The sequence below is a fragment of the Larimichthys crocea genome, chromosome VII (genome assembly GCF_000972845.2).
Source record: "Larimichthys crocea isolate SSNF chromosome VII, L_crocea_2.0, whole genome shotgun sequence".
In the NCBI taxonomy this organism is placed as follows: domain Eukaryota; kingdom Metazoa; phylum Chordata; class Actinopteri; family Sciaenidae; genus Larimichthys; species Larimichthys crocea.
In genome coordinates this window covers 8,906,059-8,924,480 of record NC_040017.1, presented here as the reverse complement: position 1 = coordinate 8,924,480, position 18,422 = coordinate 8,906,059, and the positions used below count along the sequence as shown (strand labels likewise).

The 18,422-nt window shown below is 41.0% G+C and overlaps 1 protein-coding gene across 1 annotated transcript; it reads left to right on the top strand.

Moving 5' to 3' along the window:
• The first annotated feature begins 73 nt into the window (after positions 1 to 73).
• Positions 74 to 18,349, top strand: mmp28 (matrix metallopeptidase 28). Its single transcript, XM_019268287.2, has 8 exons — positions 74 to 492; positions 2,572 to 2,648; positions 3,212 to 3,399; positions 10,564 to 10,785; positions 11,937 to 12,182; positions 16,086 to 16,235; positions 16,569 to 16,736; positions 17,380 to 18,349. Exons 1-8 carry the CDS (start codon positions 364 to 366, stop codon positions 17,772 to 17,774), a joined length of 1,575 nt encoding a protein of 524 aa, XP_019123832.1. The 5' UTR covers positions 74 to 363; the 3' UTR covers positions 17,775 to 18,349.
• Positions 18,350 to 18,422: the final 73 nt, after the last annotated feature.

Genomic DNA, 18,422 nt, shown 5'->3' with positions numbered 1-18,422 from the left:
AATATTAAAAACTGTGATCTTTTCTCTGTGCTTCGTGTGAGTTTATACCCATAAATTATACCAATAAAGACAGCCCAACATGCTGAAGTGCCCTTAGCAGGCTCAGAGTAGGGAGAGGCTGCTGTGCCCTGCTCCTGTGGAGGCAGGCGGACACGGAGGGGCGGTGCTGGCCCTCCCCCTGTGATCCTGCTGCTGCCTGAATAAGCTCCGGCACTCCTCGCAGGGATGGAGACGATATTGGGCGAGCAGCAGCATGCTCTCACTCACTGACAGCAATGAAAAGAAATATTAAGAGTTGAAGAGAAATATGCAAACCATGCAAGAGACGCAGAGGCGTGCTGATAGACGCGTGGTTGTCCCGCAATGAGGAGCCGCCGACCTCCGGACCGGTGTGGAGCTGGAAGGGACATGAGGGCAGCCTGGATACTGACTGTGATCACCCTCATCACCGCTCAGACTGCCGAAGGATCACCGCTGGTCCTGGAGCCAGAGGTACTGTCAAAACTACTTTCTTTAAGGTTTGGCAGCATAAACCAAGATAATGTAACATGAACTTATACCAGCATTGTCCTTAATGTTTTGTCAGTGATATTTAAGACCCGGAGCCTCTTTCACAGCCCAAAAAACAAACATGACATTGCTTCATCGCCTTTATAATTTTCTAAAAAAAACAACTCAGCTGTCAAACAACAAAACACATTTTGAAGTATTTAATATCTATTAATTTTTACCTCCTAAACCTAAAATAAGATAAGATTTCTTTTATTAGGTTTTTTTTTTTTTAGTATAATTGACTCCAAACATAAGACAGGGCACTATATAAAGTAACAGTATTATTATATAAAATTATATAAATTCACTGTATTATAGCCCATATAACACAAAACATGAAATGTTTCCTACTTTATGCAAATTGTTTGTGACCTTCAGCAGGTGTGCAAACTCTTTTTGAGTTTGTGGCAATAGGAATGGTTACCACTTCAATACTCTTCTACATATTGTGTTTACATCTGTCCAGAAGACAAGAAAAAATGGTTTTGCAATTATTTACATTTGTCCACATACAGTAGTGATATGAGGATGGAAATGCCTCTTTTTTTAGGCCTCTGCTTGAAAATGTCATACCCCAAATTAATGGGCTATATATCTGCAACTATAAGGTCTATTTGAATAATTTAGGTGTTATAATAAAGGGAACACTTGACATTGACAGTGACATTTGTTTAGATGTGCAAGTATGTCACTGGCTCAGAGTAAATTAAGATGGCACACAGCGTAAATTAAAGACTTCATTTCCGCCTAATAAATATTCACACTTGTACAATGAGTATCTCTTTGAAATGATGCAGTTGCAGATCTAAATCTAAATCAAAGCACAGCAACACGTGGACATTATCTCAAGTTTGAGTCTCATGAAGTGAGGCAGAGCAAAATTGTTGTGTGTAATGTGACTTGCATGTGCTTGTAGCAAAATTTCTCATGTTTAATTTAATGTGTAATATGACTGTACTGTTAAGTGATTAGCACAGCGTTTCATACTTTTTGTTGTGGAGAAACCCTAGGGGAAGTTAAACGCTGGGTTATGTCCCTTAAAAAATATAATTTTCCTTCAGGCCATGTTACAGAATCCATCTGAATAAATATATATTTAAACACAGAAAAAGTTAAATGTTTAGTTTCTTGTCTACAGTAACAATTAATGTGACACATTTCGATCATGTCAGCCATATACTGTAGCTGCATGTAGTGACATACAAGTAGACCAAGCCCACTTTTAAAACTGTTTGTGTCTCAGTGTGTTTTAGGATTTTACAGTTTAGTCGTGTCTTTGTGGTTTGGACTGCACTACTTTAATTTGACAGCCGTCCATAAGCTACACATTCATCAAAGCTGTAAAGGCACATAACATTAGGTTATAACATGTGTCCAAATCTATATTTTTACATAAAACAAACCCTCCTGCGACGTTTCAAAGGACATTTTTTTTGTTCCACATTCTTGTTTGCTGAAGCACATCCGTCATCTCCTCAATTTTAATTTCCATCCCAGCTTCACCACATCTGTAATCATAGCTGCGCCTGTTGTTGTCTGAACATGAAACCTGCTACACACACACACTAAAGGGCTGTGATTGAGGGGTCGTAATATTAAACCATCAACATGGCTAATCTCAAACCACAATGAAACAACATCTGTTGTCATGTACCCAGTTGGTTCTTTTTTTTACAGTATTTTATTGGTGTTAAACTTCAGAGCTTGCACGTTCGCATGAAATTTCTCGTGAAATAATAACTATGAATTTTCAGGGACACCCCAGGGGTTTCTCTCTCTTATGGGTGGTCTAGATCTATACATCCGCTTTGGCAGCAGCGCTACATATGGAAAATTATTTTTTACATTTTTATGATTTATTGTTTTTTCCCTCATGGGAAAGTGTGAGATTGTAGGTCTGTCTTTAAAATATGAGCACATTTCACAGAGGAGCCCTTGGACCCAATCATAATTGGAAAGCAGTTTTCTGTTGGGTTCATGTGTTTATCGCAGTACTAACAAGTGTTTTAACGACTGCAGGTTTTTCTGGAAAAATACGGCTACCTCCATCAGGACAACCACATCCACAATGCAGCTGAGATACAGTCAGCTGTCTGGTAGGTGACAAAAATGATCTTCATCACAGAAACATGTTGTCAATGTAGAAATCACAACAACAGGTGATCAGACGTCAAACACTTGAGTGTTAAGGGTGTAAAGACAAACGCTGTTCAGATCAGAGTTAGCTGATGGTCGTGTTCATCAGGGGGAAGGGTGAACTCAGTTTGGGACAGGCCTCGGGGCTGAACGTCAGTGCAGGGCAGTAAAACACACCCTCACCTCTGCACTGGGAAACCTCTCCTGAACCCTCTCTGAACCATCCAGGAATTTGAAGAACCTCGCCCTCTGGCTTGTATATTCACTGTACTATAATGGAAACTTATTGCTTGGACTTAGTGTTACATAGTTGTTCATTTCATGAAGTCTTTGGATAAATATCTTGGCTTTTGGCTTTAGATTACACTGTTGTTGATCAATGTCAACCGTAAAAGTCATGTGCACTGTTCAGCAATGGGTCAGGGTTTTGTCAGTTTACTTGTGACTATCTCCTGAGACATCATCATGTCTTTGAAAAGCCTCTTCACCAAGAGCATCATGCAAACATTTCCTCCCTCTGCAGCGAGTTCCAGTGGTTGTCTCGGCTTCCCGTCACAGGTGAGCTTGACGGCGCCACCCTGAGGCAGATGTCTGAGCCCCGCTGTGGGGTGTCGGATGAGGGCAGCCAGGAGATCTGGGCTCAGAGGGTAAATGCAATCTTCACTGGAAGGAGACGACCACATCGCCGCAGGAGGAGCTCTGCCCTGCAAGGTAACGTGTGAATGTGTTCATACAGTACGTGTGTTTCTAACTGGGATCTTTGCCTCCATTTGCAAGCTATAATATCCATTCAGTGCCTCGTATGTGGAGGCTTTGTGTGTCCTGTTATGGTGTGGTCATAAAGAGCCAACAGTTAACTGGGAGGGTCTGTCTCTGTAAACTAAAGCACTAAATAGATATGAGGAGTGTAATTAAAGGTGGTGGAGCTTCTGATGTTGCACGTGTCAGCCTGGATGATTCCTGCTTTTAGCTGCAATTACATCATCCTCACTTCAGTTTTGCTCAATAGCATTTTTATCTTTAGTGTAGGAGTTCAAAAAGATCTCTAAACCCACTGCATTGTTATTTTCGGTTTGTAAAATGACTGTGGAGATGTCAGGGCTCTGTAGATCCAAACTGTGGTTGTCCTTTGGAGGATCCTGTTAGGGATTATCCTAATTTTCTGCTTTAAACACAGTAATAACTGCATTCATTGGTGAGTAGATCGCTGCAATTTGAACTGGCTACAGACTGCAGGATTTAAAGTGTTTAACAGTGGTTAAGAGCTGCAGCTGAGCAGCCAAATTTCTTGCAGACTGCATGAAGTAATTGAGCACAAAGTTCGTCCCTCTCCTAGCTAAGGAGGCGCTTTGCAGAAAATCCTTGAGAATTACCAAGAGGTGTAATTTCTCCTTTCTTATAAACTTATATATGCGTGGGAGATATTGAGTGGAGCTTTTAACTATAATGGATTTTGTTTACGTCATTTGGGGGATTGGCTATTAAGATGACCCTCTCATGACGGAGTCTAGCAGGATATCTCAGGATGAAACTTGGTGGCACATGCCCAGGAGTAAATTATTATTTTCCTGTGTTGCTCTGGATCCATTTTCAGCCTCTTCTAGAGTTACAAGCTGGATGTTTGTGTCTTTCATGACTTGTGTTTTCATCTCTTGTTTTGTTCCTACTGTCTCTCTCTTTGGTGCTGTCATTCCTCAATCTCCTTGTTGTCAATGAGCAGCAGCGGCAGCAGCAGGCTGGTGCCTCCAGCCTCACAATGTGTGAAGCCTCTGCATTCCTTCCTGTCACTGACAAGGTTGGCTAATGTTCAGGGAATGCAGCGGTGGCTGATGTTTGCCGCTGCCTCTTCATGTCAGTACCTGACATGTTTCCTTCTGGTAAACACAACCACAACTGACTGACTGGGTTACGTTGTTTTCCAGACTGTATATCTCAATGGCTAGATATCTCACTGGCTAAATGAGTGACTGACTATGTGGATGAATTACCGACTGTTCTTTAGTCTTGTCCCAGATGTGACTCATATGACAGATAGCTGTATAATTACACAAAGAGCAGCATTAACAGCAGATACTTTTACACCCTCAGGTCAAACCTCTTATATATCCACTGTAGTTTAGCAATGTAATACTGTAGCTTAATTGTAAATAGTAGTATAGTGAGCCTGTGTAACCACCGCCTTGTACTCAAACATTAGTGGTAGCAGATATGTTTCTGCATGTGACTTGAAGAATGTTTATAGGGAGTGTTTTATGTTTAGATAGAGCAGCTGATGGAGTTTGTTAGCCAAACTTTGAATTACTTTGCACTCAGGTGGCATTAACATTTGATTTAAAGGCCTCCATTATCTACAGCCCTTGTTTTTAGTCACGTTAACAGCATAACTATGTGGATGGAAATCTTGGTTAGTTGGTCTACCACAGACTGAAATGTCTGAACACCTACCGGACAGTTGACATGAAATTTTGTACCCAGATGTAAAAACATATATTGGCCCCAGAGAATGAATCCTACTGACTTTGACTCTTCTTTCTGGATATTAAACTAAACTAAAATGCTTACTTGCAAAAGCAAGGAACAGAGTCATATGAAGTAGGTCATCTGTTGTACAGTAGGTGTTTAACAATATTGACAAAGAGGGAAGCAGTGGGGCAGTTTTTTCTGGCTTTTTCACTCGCTGCCAGCAAGATTAGCAAGACTTAACTTAACCCGTGAGACACAAGACAGATGGATGTGGATGTTGATACTGAAGCCCACAGTTTATGTGATGATTATTGCTCCTTTCTTACAGAAAGTCTAAAAAGAGGAACACAAGCAGAAAACATGATCAGCCATGATTTTCCCCCCAGCAGCATATCTGTGTTTAGACTTCTGTTCGGGAGTGATAAAAAAGTGAATCAAGTTTTTCCAACAGAACTCTCTTGAGGTCTCTGAGTTGGTGGAGGACGACTGTGTTTCCCAGGCATTCCGTTATTTTAATGTCCAACTCTTTTTTCCCCATTGAATGACCAATACCACAAAAGTTGTCTTCCACTGAGTAACTAATATTTCAAGGGCCAGAATCACCAAAATCAATACCAATACTGTTACTTCTTACCAACTATCATATAGGAGAGAACCGTGTCATCCTTGCTTCCCTGTGCATTGTAGGAAAAGTATAGTTGAGTCAGTCTTCCTATCAGTCTTATATTATGGTGATATAATCTACAGACATGCTGCTGCTTTCACTCTCTAATCCCTAGACTCAGTTTATCGTATTCTGCTCTCTGAGTCATTACCAGAGACCCTTATGACACTCACCACTGCATTCTGTAGTTTCATCCATAAATCCCTTATTGGACATTCATCACCTGATATAACACCACTGCTGGTCCCAGACTGGCTCCACTAACTTAGATTTTGTGCAACGAACACATGGAGTTATCTACAACATGCTCGTATTGATACTTAAAACAGTAGTACAGTTAATTAATAGTCTTGATATTTTAGGTATCGATCCGCCCATCCTTGTAGTTTACTGCTTTGAGGATTACGTATGTGTGACTTAAACTTATTGCTTAACTCTTCAAGCTGTCTGTCCTCGACAGCTGACAGTGGCTGCTCAACCCAGCCTGCAGGCTGTGGTACCATGCAGATGAGTCAGCCTGTTTATTCACTCTCAGCTGTGGTGTGATGTCATTTTGTTCTGCGTGAACATGGCTGCCTCCGAGCTTCCTGGAAACTGAACACAGACCTTGAATTGTGGTTGAATCTCATGGTTGTTCCCACTGATATTCACAGAGCTGAAATTCCACCACCCTTGTCTAAGATAAGTGCTATAAGTGCAATAGGTGTGTGTGTGTGTGTGTTTTTCACTGGTGTCCAGTATGTGCCCTGCCCTGGAAACTGTTAACTGCTTCATTGCCATTTTACATCATATTACCAACATACATTTTAGGGCTTTGATAAATATATTTGAAAATAATCGGTCTTGATAACTGCACAGCTGTCCAAACGAAGCCATGTCATGGCGCCACCTTGGATTCTGGGACATAATGATGGGCATTTGTAGCGATGGCTTCAGGGATAGCAATGTTAGTCCACCAGTTCACCAAACTGAAACAAATATAAATATCTGGTCTACTTGATAGATTGGCACAAAATTCTGTTCAGACATTCATCATATCAACAATGCAACCTGCAAAACTAAACACTTTCCCATCAGCCTCAGCTGTACTTTGTCGGTAGCGTTAATTAGCTATGTTAAAACACAAAAATGGTGAACATGGTCAACATAGCACATTGGCATTGTCATTGTGTGCACTTTAGCATTTAGCTGCGTCAAACAATGTCTAAGTTGACACCAGCAACAAACCAAATCTCTCTGAACCTCCACAAACAATAACTTTTGCTATCAGATCATCTCGGTCACTTCCTCATTTCTGTGATAGCCCACCCTCCCCACACTGCTGCTATAGTGGGCATCATGGTAATTGCTTCCATAAGGGAAGTCGGGGAATGTCTTGCGTATCTAACTTCCTGGCCTTTTCTGCCGTCCTTGGGGACCCTTTTACTCGGTGGAGGTCTGGGGATGGAGAGAAGGCGCCTACGAAGGAGCTCTACTGAGAATACAGAGCTGCACACATCATATGGCTACACGCCTGATACATGTTGTTCACCTGGGAGTGAAAAATGAAGCTGGAGGCAGGGAGTGTGTTCAAGTGCCCTAATGACTCTACTGCAAAGTGAACCAGATCCCAAATTGTGTAAAATCAGTCTTGCAAAGGAAAATGGAGGCTGTAAAAACAGTGACATTACTCCTGAGGTTGAATATCTTAACTTCTTGTGTCTTATTTTCTTTCCTTCGTTTGTTGAGTCAATGATGTGAACAGTTGAAGTGCTCAAGGCCCTGGCGCCTCGGCTCTCTCCATCTAATATTTCTGTGGATCGATGGAGCAAAATTGCTAAAGATCAACTCTCAAGTTCACACAGAGTTTTGTGTTGAGTTGCTGCTGAAGCACAAATTCTATTTGGGTGTTTACGCAAACAGAAACACACACTGATGTCATTGCCAAACCCATGTCTTAATGACTCCAGTTATCCAGATATTTCCCTTTCTCCAGGGTCCTATTGAGCTCTCATGGCAATTCACAGTATGCAGTGCATACCTCTGCTTTATCGCCCACATCTTTCACATGACTCTCTGCTGTATATTATTTAAGCGTGCGCTAATGGCAACTTCACATTCTCAAACCCGACTCTGTGTATGATGAAGTGTGTAATGCAGACGTATGTGTGCGCAGACCTCCCACTCATATTTGGTCTCCCCATCATGGCAAACATACGTCGGCCACCTTTAAATATTTTGACATCTGTAAGTGTTCTTGAGTTATTTTACCACTCTAGGCTAAGCTTCAAATGTGAAGGTATGTGTAAATGTATAAGGCCCTCGTGGCAATTCATCTAAAGTGCATTAGTTGGTGAATTTGACTCATTCTCACCTTTTAAAGCCCTCTTACCAATAAAAGTACAAATACCATTACACCCTTAGTAGTTAGATGTTTTAGTCTTTGTTTTGGCTTCAGGTGTAAACCTAAAGACTGCCATATGAACATTATGTAAAATACGGGGTTATAAATATATATAGGCTATGAAATTTTCATGGTATGAGAAACATCACATATAACGGAAAATGGTGTTATATAATTACTCCTCTGGTTGAGCAAACACTTTAAGACAACATATTATGTCCTATATTTGTGAACTAATCTTGTAAAATTCAAGAGTATGATACGTATTAATTTTCATACTGTTGTATTGATGCTGTTGTATTGATGGTAATCTCCAGTCTCGCCACTACATCCTACTAAATCTTACACACTGAACCTTTAAGGTAAATGCCAGTTTCGTTGAGAGATACAGTCCAATTGTCGTTCACTGGATTATTATTATTCAGTATAAATTCTTTATTTATTATTTAAAATAAAATGATTTTAAAGATGTATTCACCCTGCATTTTAAGTTTATTTGGCATGCGACACAAGAACAATCTTCTATTCCAAATATTTTCATGCTGATATGAAAAAAATCAGGAGAACGTAAAGTATGTAATGGTTAGCGGTTTTCTTTACCACAAAACGTTGAGCAGTCAACCCTTAAGAAATGTTGTTGAATGCAGATGATTCAGATGATTATTACCACAAAGTCTGCACACTCTCTTAAAATTTATCTTTCAGTTCAAAATGTGCTCACCACTTCAGTTCATTCTCGGACTTGTACAGAGTGAGTGTCCAGCCTCTCCAGCTGCCTCTCCCTAAAGCTTCATATTATCTAATGACTGTTTCCTCTGAGGCAGCCTCTCTGTCTGCTTGTTGTGAATGCATGCTGCATGGTTGAGAGCTTGTGTATGTTTGCTTTGTGCCCAGACTGCTTCATTGGGTAAATCCTATGTATATATTAAAGAGATTAGCGTTTTGTAAATTAAAGAACGGCTGAATTGAACTCTATCACTGAACAAATGTGCGTTTCTGAAGTTTGCAACACATGTAATTACGTCTAAGCTGAAAAACCACAAACACGTGTTGAAGTAAATTGTTTAGTCAAGCATGTACTCTGAGTGCTTGTTAGGTTACCCAGCTGTGAGCTTACATGGTTAGCATCCTATCATTTTGGCTCTGCCTGGATGTTTAAAAGCTCTACTTCAAAATATGACAGAACATGAGATATCTGACACAAATATGCAAAATGTAAATACATAGCCGCTCTTGCAGGTAGTAATATAAATAGTTTGAATAGTGAAGCCCCTTTTTAAATCGTATTAAACAAGTAATAAAAACTACTTTAAATGTCAATAATGAAACTAGTAGAAGCACCAGGCATGCATTCAAACGAAGCTGCATTCAAACAGACAGAAAGTAGCATGAAAACAAAGTGCATGCTGTCTCAGTTTGGATATAAACGAGGGATGGACTTTTTGAAGGACTTTGTGAGATGCACGTTCAGTAAGCAAAATTTGAGGAGGCTATCAATCTCAAGTGTATTTATTTATACTGCAGAAGTCCTTTTTAAACTAATTTTTTATCGGACAAACAAATGTAGCATTGGCCAAATACATTTAGTATCAAATGTACTACAATAAGAAAAAAAGTTCAGCTAAAGAAAAGAGGAAATGAGGCATCTTCATTCTGTTATGTTCGGGGTTGTGGCTTCAACCAGGAAGCTGTATTTGTTTTCTGTGCTATTGAAAGCAGAATTCTCAGTAAACAAGTCAAGTCCCTGTCTGACAGTATCAGGAGGTAAATAACCAGTATATAAAGTGCTAGATATAAAGTTAATTTCCTTTTTAGTATTGTTCCAAAAATCTAAGATCAGTTATCCCAAAATATATGTGTAAAGTCTATATTAATGTATAATTATCATATCCTGCATCCATCATAGATGGCAGAAAATCTGGGTTTGTTGCAATTTTTGTGGCTCTACAAATGAAGTTTGACAGTTTTAATTTGTTTTGTACCACCAACCATATTTTCATTGTTCCCCTGATCCAGTCGTTGCCAATATTTAATCTCTTTAGCGTGAACACTGACTTAAAAATGGATGTGAGTCACAAATTTAAACTTTTAAAGTCATTTTTTAGCTAAAACAAGCTGGACACAGTGCATTTATTGACTTTGCATGGTTGTGTGAGCCAACATCCTCTGCCTTATTCTGCCAAATAGTTGAAATATTCTCGCTCAGGAAGCTGCCAGAGGTTTTCTTTTGTTTATCCGGCGATTTGAGCTTATCTGCCGTTGTATTGGCTGTAAGTTTGTAAAGACTAACATTGTTCATACCTGAGTGTCTCATATCTCTGTTCCTATCTCTCTCTCTTTCTCTCTCTCTCTCTCTGTTCTCCAGTTGAAAAGTGGTACAAACGCCATCTGACCTACCAGATAGTGAACTGGCCTCGCCACCTGTCTTTGGGCTCTGTGCGGCTTGCAGTGCGCACTGCCTTCCAGCTGTGGAGCAACGTGTCGGGCCTGGTATTCCAGGAGACCCCTGAAGGTCCCGCAGACATCCGACTGGCCTTTTATGAGGGAGACCACAACGACGGGGCTGGCAATGCCTTTGACGGGCCAGGTTAAGGACAGCCACATGTTGATTGGTTTTTAAAGTCTGTGACAGCGGGCTTTCCCTCAGACAGAGCTTGGAAAAGTCACCCCTCTTTAGTTTACCCACTTAGTTTTGATTCTTAGATGCCATGATATTATTTGATCCCATCAACACTTAACAATTGTTAGCCTAATATTGCTGTTTGACGTAACTTCAGACTTCACCAAACACGTCATAAAGGTCTGTCCAAAGCCATTTATTAGGTTAAGACTCTGGGAAAGTGGGAAAAACAGTAAACTTCCCTAAAACTACCACAAATCATACACATTTAGGCTATTGTATATGTTCTCTTTTTTATAACTCGTAATATTTTTCTTTTCCATTCAGTGAGACTGAAACAGTTTGGAGCCCCTTAGGGGAGGTCTGCTTCCCACTTTGAAAACCTCTGACCTCTCTGTGTTTTCATTTTGAACACTGAAGTTGTTTTAATTAGTCTGCGTGTGTTACGTTCTCGTGTATTTAATTTGTTCTCAGGTCTCTCTTACAAAAGACGTCTTGATCCTAACATCCTGAATAAATAAGGCTTAACAAGTCCCACAGTTTTTTCGTCCACAGTAACTGGATTACTGTGGCTAAACCAGATTAAGACAATAGTTTGATTACACTCTCTGCACTAGGACGGATTACACAATAACAAGAGTTTACATAATTCTTAAACAACATGGTAACTAATCAGGTTAGCGTGTATTAGTGCCACAAGTGGAGGCAATCCATGGTTTTTTGGTCACAGTGTTTTACATGAGACATGAAAAGTCGAAAAGACAGGTTAAAAAATAAATACAAAGAGACACATACACAGGGTTGAATAGGAATTTAAATTAAGCTAAAATAAAATGAAAAATATAGTGTGCAAGGTAAAAAGGTAGAAAACTTCAATAAATTAAAAGGGTTTTAGTGTTTTCCTATGTTCTTCACTGGTAATTGTCTGTGAGGGTCTTGACCTCCAGGTTGGGAGTTATAGTTGCAACTAATCAACTTATTTCATTGATGAATTTGAGGAATCTGGAAACAGTCCCCACTTTATAACTTTTAATCAGATTTGACTGTTGAACTGTAAAATGACTCTGACTCTGTACGACTCTCAGACTCTGACTGTTTCCCTCCTCTCTGACCTTCAGGAGGAACTCTGGCTCACGCCTTCCTGCCTCGCCGTGGGGAGGCCCATTTCGACAGGGCGGAGAGGTGGACACTAAACGGACACAAGGGACACAACCTGTTCATGGTGACCGCACACGAGATCGGACACACACTGGGACTGGAGCACTCCCCGGTCCGTCATGCCCTAATGTCGCCGTACTACAGGAAACTGGGCCGCAGCCTGGTGCTGAGCTGGGACGACATCATCGCAGTGCAGCAGCTGTATGGTGAGATGATGGTGCTCCAGATTACTGAAGGGACATGTTTTCTTTGTGAAATGGAAAGTGTGTGGTCCTCCTGGTCAGGAGCAGTGTTAAACGTAGCACCTTCCCTGGACACACGGAGGCATTTTTACTACTTGTTCCTCAGATTTAAAGTCTGGAGGGTTGAGGGCAAAAAAAGCTAGTGGACAGATGACAAATGTCTCACTGTCTGGCCTCGGGACGGCTGAGTTAAAGCTGGTAAAATTAGTCTGTAGTTTAGAAAGAGCTATTAATGGATAGGCATAGAACCAATTACATGAATTACAGACTTGTTATGAAGCCAGACTGTCTTTGAGGAAACACAGAAGGGGAGTCATTTTTGCTCTGTTGCCCATTAAAGCGAGAGTCCTGACACTGAGCTGTGAAAAGAGTAGAGAGATAGCCCTGAAGGCCACCAGCTGCAGACACAGAATGAGAGTGAGCAGAACGGCAAAGCCTGTCGAGGGTTCCCACACTTCATATAGATGGATGTTTCTGCCCTAATGAAACAAAGTCCACAGCTATGAATGTTAAGTCCATGACAGCATTGTTTGTGAAGGAGAAAGTCTTGTTTTCTGGGACAAAAAGAGAAAGGACAGTCACTTTGTGTTGTACAAAGAGCTGAAACATCGTCCTCTTTTTGTGTTTTTAGTCGAGTTTGCCATGCACATTGTGAGGAAGTCTGTTCTATTAGTTTCACTTCTGTGGCCTCTTTGCTGCTGGGAGAAGTAGATCTAGTGTGAGGGCAGCAGAGGTGGTGTAAACGTCAAAATAACACAGACTGAGTGAGTTCATCAGCTGCAGGTGGGCTGGTTTCTTACAGTACTTTACACTCAGTAGCTTGTGAGTGTATTGTTATTATCCAGCCTCTCGCTGCTCCACACGATGTTTACCTGAGACTTTTGTTGTGATGGATTGCATGGTGTGGGAGCGTTACGTACGTCTTTGTGTATGACAAATGTAATAGTTTCTGTTTACCGTGAGTGTGTTGACCCTCCCGGCATGTGTAAGGCAGGTTTCCACATGTGCTGAGTTCTCTTATTGCTTGTGTGTTTTTCTTTCTGCTGCCACGATAATGATTTCCCTGCAGAGGTTGCACAAGAACACGTGTTTCTAACTTGTCTGCACCAAAAGTAGACTTGACCTCCCTTTGTGATGATATGGTACTCAAGATGCAAAAGTACTTTCCCTGCTTTGAGGTGTAAAACAGCTGCAAGTGAAGACACAACAGTCTGCAGGAATGTTTTGCGTGTCTCACGCTTATTTAGATAGTTCAACTCTAAACTTGACATTCAGCTCAACAGAAGCTTGCAGGCAGGCCGCGTCCACATGTCTCCTTTTCTGTTTAATATCTGAGGAGTCCCATCTGCTCTTCCTCTGGAGATATTCTGGCCTATGCTTCGTAAAATGGTATTTGCCAGCCTTTTCTCCTCCCTTATTCACTCTAGATTTGAACTGACCACCACTGCTGCCTCAGCCAAGCCACTACTCAGACACACATTTTCATTTTCAGCTCAGTTACACTCAGCAACCACAGCACTTAAAGCCACTTGTTTGCTTAAAGAAAGAAACGTCAGCTCAGTCTGTGAACTCTTTATTGCTTCACAAAAAGTTATTAAGGATTCTTAAGTTGCCACTCAGGTGGAGTTTCTCAAGTCCTCTTATCTACCTGATTCCCACCCCGTGGCAGTAATTTCTGCAGACTGCAGCTGCTCCCACGTAAATGTCAAGCAGCTCCAGAGACAGACATGGATGACAACCGCAACTGACAGGACTGCCGGTGCTGGGAAAACGTTACATCTGCTTTAAGATATGAGCTTTAGGCAGTGTGTGTGTGTGTGTGTGTGTGTGTGTGTGTGTGTGTGTAAACCATTCCTGGTGTTGGCATCGTGAGCTGATAGGGAGCAGAGGTTAGACAGCCTGAATACTGAATACTCCAGAGCTCCTGACTTCCACTGATTGCTGAAACCCCTCATGGCATGTAACACGCATGTGGTGACTCTGACCTTTAAGACAATGTACTGTATGTATGTACAGTATGTATGATGAACAGCAGCAGTGGAGGAAATATTTAGATCCTTTAGTTGAGTAAAAGTAATGCCACAATATAAAAAATACTTGATTACAAGTAAAAGTCCTGCACTGCAAATGTTAAAAATAAAGTATTATTAAAAAAACATCACAGCGTGGCTCCACTGAGTGTTATTGTAGTTTTAATGTTGTAGTTTGGTAGTCTGTTAGTTGGTCCGGTAGTTTAACAGTGCAATATTTCCCACTGAAATGTATAAAGTGGCAGAAGATACTGCTTTTAAGTGTACCCTATAGTGAACGTAATCTCAATGCTTTACTTTGCTGTCAGACAGCTCATTTGTTTGACACTACATTGTATCAACTGTAAAACTACTTTAATTCAGTTCAATTAAATACAACTTTAATTATATAGTGGCAAATCATATCAGAAGTTATTTACAGAGACCCAACAATTCTACCATAAGCAACCACTTATAAGTATAATATATAGTACATTTATATAAAATATATTTCCTAAAAATGATGAACTATTGCTTTAATTATAAGGAAACGTTTCACTTATGAGCACACACAGAGTGCATGGATTTTATTCTAAAAGTATTGATCCCACCTCTGTCCCACCACTCAGACACGGTGCACTGCAGGTTTTGAATAATGTACAACAGACTTATCTTAGTTTATGTTTCCTTGAGCTGTGTTTTTGTTTAAGTGTCCATATTCCCAGTTAGTTTGTATATCAGTCTCTCATAAGAGGCTGCCTCTGACAGGGCTGTGTGCCATTCAGAATAGGTAGGGTTGTTCCTCCCATCCAGTGCCTCAATATGACCCTCCCTTTATTTGAGTATTTTGCTTACTTATACTTTTACTCCACTAAATTAGACTGAATTTATCCCACAGCTACAGTTATTAGTTACAGTGCAGATTCAGCTTTTAGCTACAAAACATGCAATCGCTCAGTAAAATATGATTAATTTTATAGATTAAACTTTCAAACCAGATATGAAGTTGTTCAAATGAGCTCCGTCAGCTCGACCAGCTGTAACATACTGTGAGCAGAAGTAAAATATCTGGATAGTGTTTCCACCACTGATGAATGTAAACACAGTGAAGTCAGACATCCAGCTCTAATCTTACAACACTGCTCTCTGTACACACACACACGCACACACACACACACACACACACACACACACACACCGTGTCTGTGTAGATCTATTTTTCCTGCTGTCTTCCTCCTGTTCTTGGGTGTGCTGATTTTATCCATCTCCTACACAAATGTTTGTTCAGCTCCCTGCAAACGAAATGGTTGTAATCGCTTTCAAAGGACCCTCGTTTAGTCTTCATGCTTCGGTGTGTTGTGCTTTTCTTTTAGTTCAGCTTTAACTCTTATTTTATTCTTTTGATTTTTAGGTGCCAGGAGAAAAAAAAAACGAGATGGTGGGCTCTTTTATAGTGCTAGAAATTTAATAAATTTGTTCCAGTGTGTACTCCAGTATTTATTTGTTTATTTCCTGTCCAGTATAATGTCATCCAACAGTATACATCAACTCAGCCACATCCTGTAAGGACAATTTTAATGTTAACATTATCCAAGTCCTGTTTTAGGAGAAGCTTTCACTGTTTGTCTTTCCATTTATTCCCATGCTGTCCAAAATACTTAAATTGCTCCTGGCATGCGTGAGAAGTTAGACTGATCCGTGCTGAGCGACTGTAGGTCTTAAATAATCACCTCTACATGCTTCGTGGGAAAGTCAAGCCGGATATACAGCCACCAACACAAAGTGATTAATCTTTTTGTGGCCTCGTCTGCAGCCTTTTAGCTCATTGTGTTTTGTTGCTTTGTTTTGTTGCCCTCAGGTAAACCATCAGGTGATCGCCCTGTGAGGCTGCCGGGCCAGGTTTTGCATGCTGCGCTGCAGGAGTGGGAGTTCAGAGAGCTTCACAACGGGCATGAGACCACAGGGCAGCCTCTCTACTGCCAGGGTGTGTTTGATGCCATCACTATGGGTGAGGTCCAAATAAAGTATTATTAGAAAACAACATTCAGTCACATCCTTCATGACTGTGGTTACTGGTGTGGCTTCAAACAAACAAACAAAAAATACAATAAAATCCTGCAGAAAACAGAAGAAAATCTTGTTATTGTATTGTAATTTTTCGATTTTCCTGAAGCTATAAACAATATTTCACACATAAAGACCACAGGATGCACTTGAAAGATCTGGAAAAAGCTACTAAACTGACATTTAGACTACCCATGTTGAACTACTATTTCCAAGGTCAAGAATAAACTGTCTTTAATTGTACATTTATATTTCTTTTCCTTTTTTGTGTATTCAGACCAGAATAAGACGGTGCTGGTGTTTCGGGGGAGCGTGTACTGGACTGTATCGGTCGAAGGTGCTGTGAGTGGCCCGCTGCCTCTCCGTCAGCGCTGGTCTGACCTCCCACCGGCCATCGAGGCTGCTGCCTTCTCCCCGCTGGACTCCAAGTGGTATTTTTTCAAAGGTGCTGCTTCACTGAACTCATTAATGTGACTCACGCTTCCTTTTAAAGACATTCCCTAAATAATTGCCTTTACTTCACGCGTCTGTTAAAGGGCCTAAAATAAATCCAGTTGTGCCTATTTTAAGACTGTACTGCAATGGAGCCTCAGCTGTAGTTTTTAAAGTAGCTTCACCTGTGTGCTAAAGGCTGATAACTTCTTTCAAGTAACTGCCAGCTTCACTGATAAATGCCAAAAGCCTCACAGTGTTATCTAGATTTTACAGCTTTATGCAAAATACAGACGCTCTCAAACAGCTTTACTGATACTCCATAAATCATCTACATCTTTTTTCTGTCTTTTGTTGTCTGACAAAGACTCACTGTCGACACGTTGCTCTCATGAGAATCAGGTTGCATTTCCTGAAGACACTGAAACCCAAAAACCTTTCTTTACTGTCTTTTGAAAGTGTTATACTTAATTTTAAAGGAGCACAGCTTATTGCATTTGAGTGTTTAGATGAATATCTTTGATCTTTTAAAGAGCAGGGGCCCTATTGAGTTTGACCTGTTGACCTACTGGATGGATTTGTGGAGCTGCTATGATGATCAAATATAATATATAATATCAAAATAACTTCTTTTCTCCTCATCTCGTGACTCGCAGGGAAACGTATGTGGCGCTACACTGGCAGCGTGCTGGACCCTGGCTTCCCCAGGCAGATCAGTGAGTTGGGGCTGCCTCGCCACCCCGACTGTGCCTTCTATTACGCTCCTCTGGGTCACATGGTCGTCTTCAAGGGCTCCCGCTACTCTGTGCTTAACCTAAAAACCCTGTGCCAAGAGCCCTACTACCCTCGCAGGCTGACAGACTGGACTGGCGTGCCACAGGGGACCAATGGGGCGCTGACCCGCCCAGACGGACGCCTCTACCTGTTCAGAGAACAGCGGTTCTGGAGATTTGACCCGGTCAAGGTGCGAATCACCAAAGAGGGCCTGTGGGCCAAAGATCTGAGCTGGACTGGTTGCAGCAACGCTCCTGAGAGCAACAACCTCCTTTGACCAGCAGAGGGAGCTGTAAGCCTAGATAAAGTGCAATTTGTTGGCGTTTCCTGTAACATAAAGGTGCTCAGTCTGAACCCACAGAGTTTATATGTTACAGACTGAGCCTAGCTCTGCAAACTCATGCCATGAAGGGATTCATCATGAATAAAGACACTTGGTTTATACATTAAAGCACATTTAGTATGTATATTGCAGAGCAATGGATATTACTGTATATGGATGTGCAATTATAGCCTCACTAGTACTGTTTAGATAATGTGTTGAGACCATCTTCTTCTCTCTTGTAGTATTTGCACACTGACAGAGAAACTAAAGTGTTTTTATCATTTCTTCTGAAATGTCACTAACGTATTGTATAAGTAATGTTACTTACCTTCGCCTGTGATTATCTGTTCCCTCCATATTTTCTACCTAATCTTCCGGGGTGCCCGGCATTGTAAGAAATCACATTTTGCTGTGTATCATGATGGCCGATGAATGGTGGATTATCACAAAGCTGACAGCTGTGTCAACAGTGTGATGCATTTTAAGAAACGGTTGCAGATTAACAATGATGGTGAGGAAAACCTCCGGCGTTCACCTCTGACCTTTTTTATCCAACCATCTCACTCTGCATGTGATTTTTTTTTTTCCAGCGCTGCAGGC

Excerpts from the sequence above, each read along its gene's own strand:
- mmp28 (XM_019268287.2), top strand. The coding sequence starts at position 364 with ATGAGGAGCCGCCGACCTCCGGACCGGTGTGGAGCTGGAAGGGACATG. Across the intron at positions 493-2,571 it reads CGCTGGTCCTGGAGCCAGAG|GTTTTTCTGGAAAAATACGG; the intron begins GTACTGTCAAAA and ends TAACGACTGCAG. Across the intron at positions 10,786-11,936 it reads CAATGCCTTTGACGGGCCAG|GAGGAACTCTGGCTCACGCC; the intron begins GTTAAGGACAGC and ends TCTGACCTTCAG.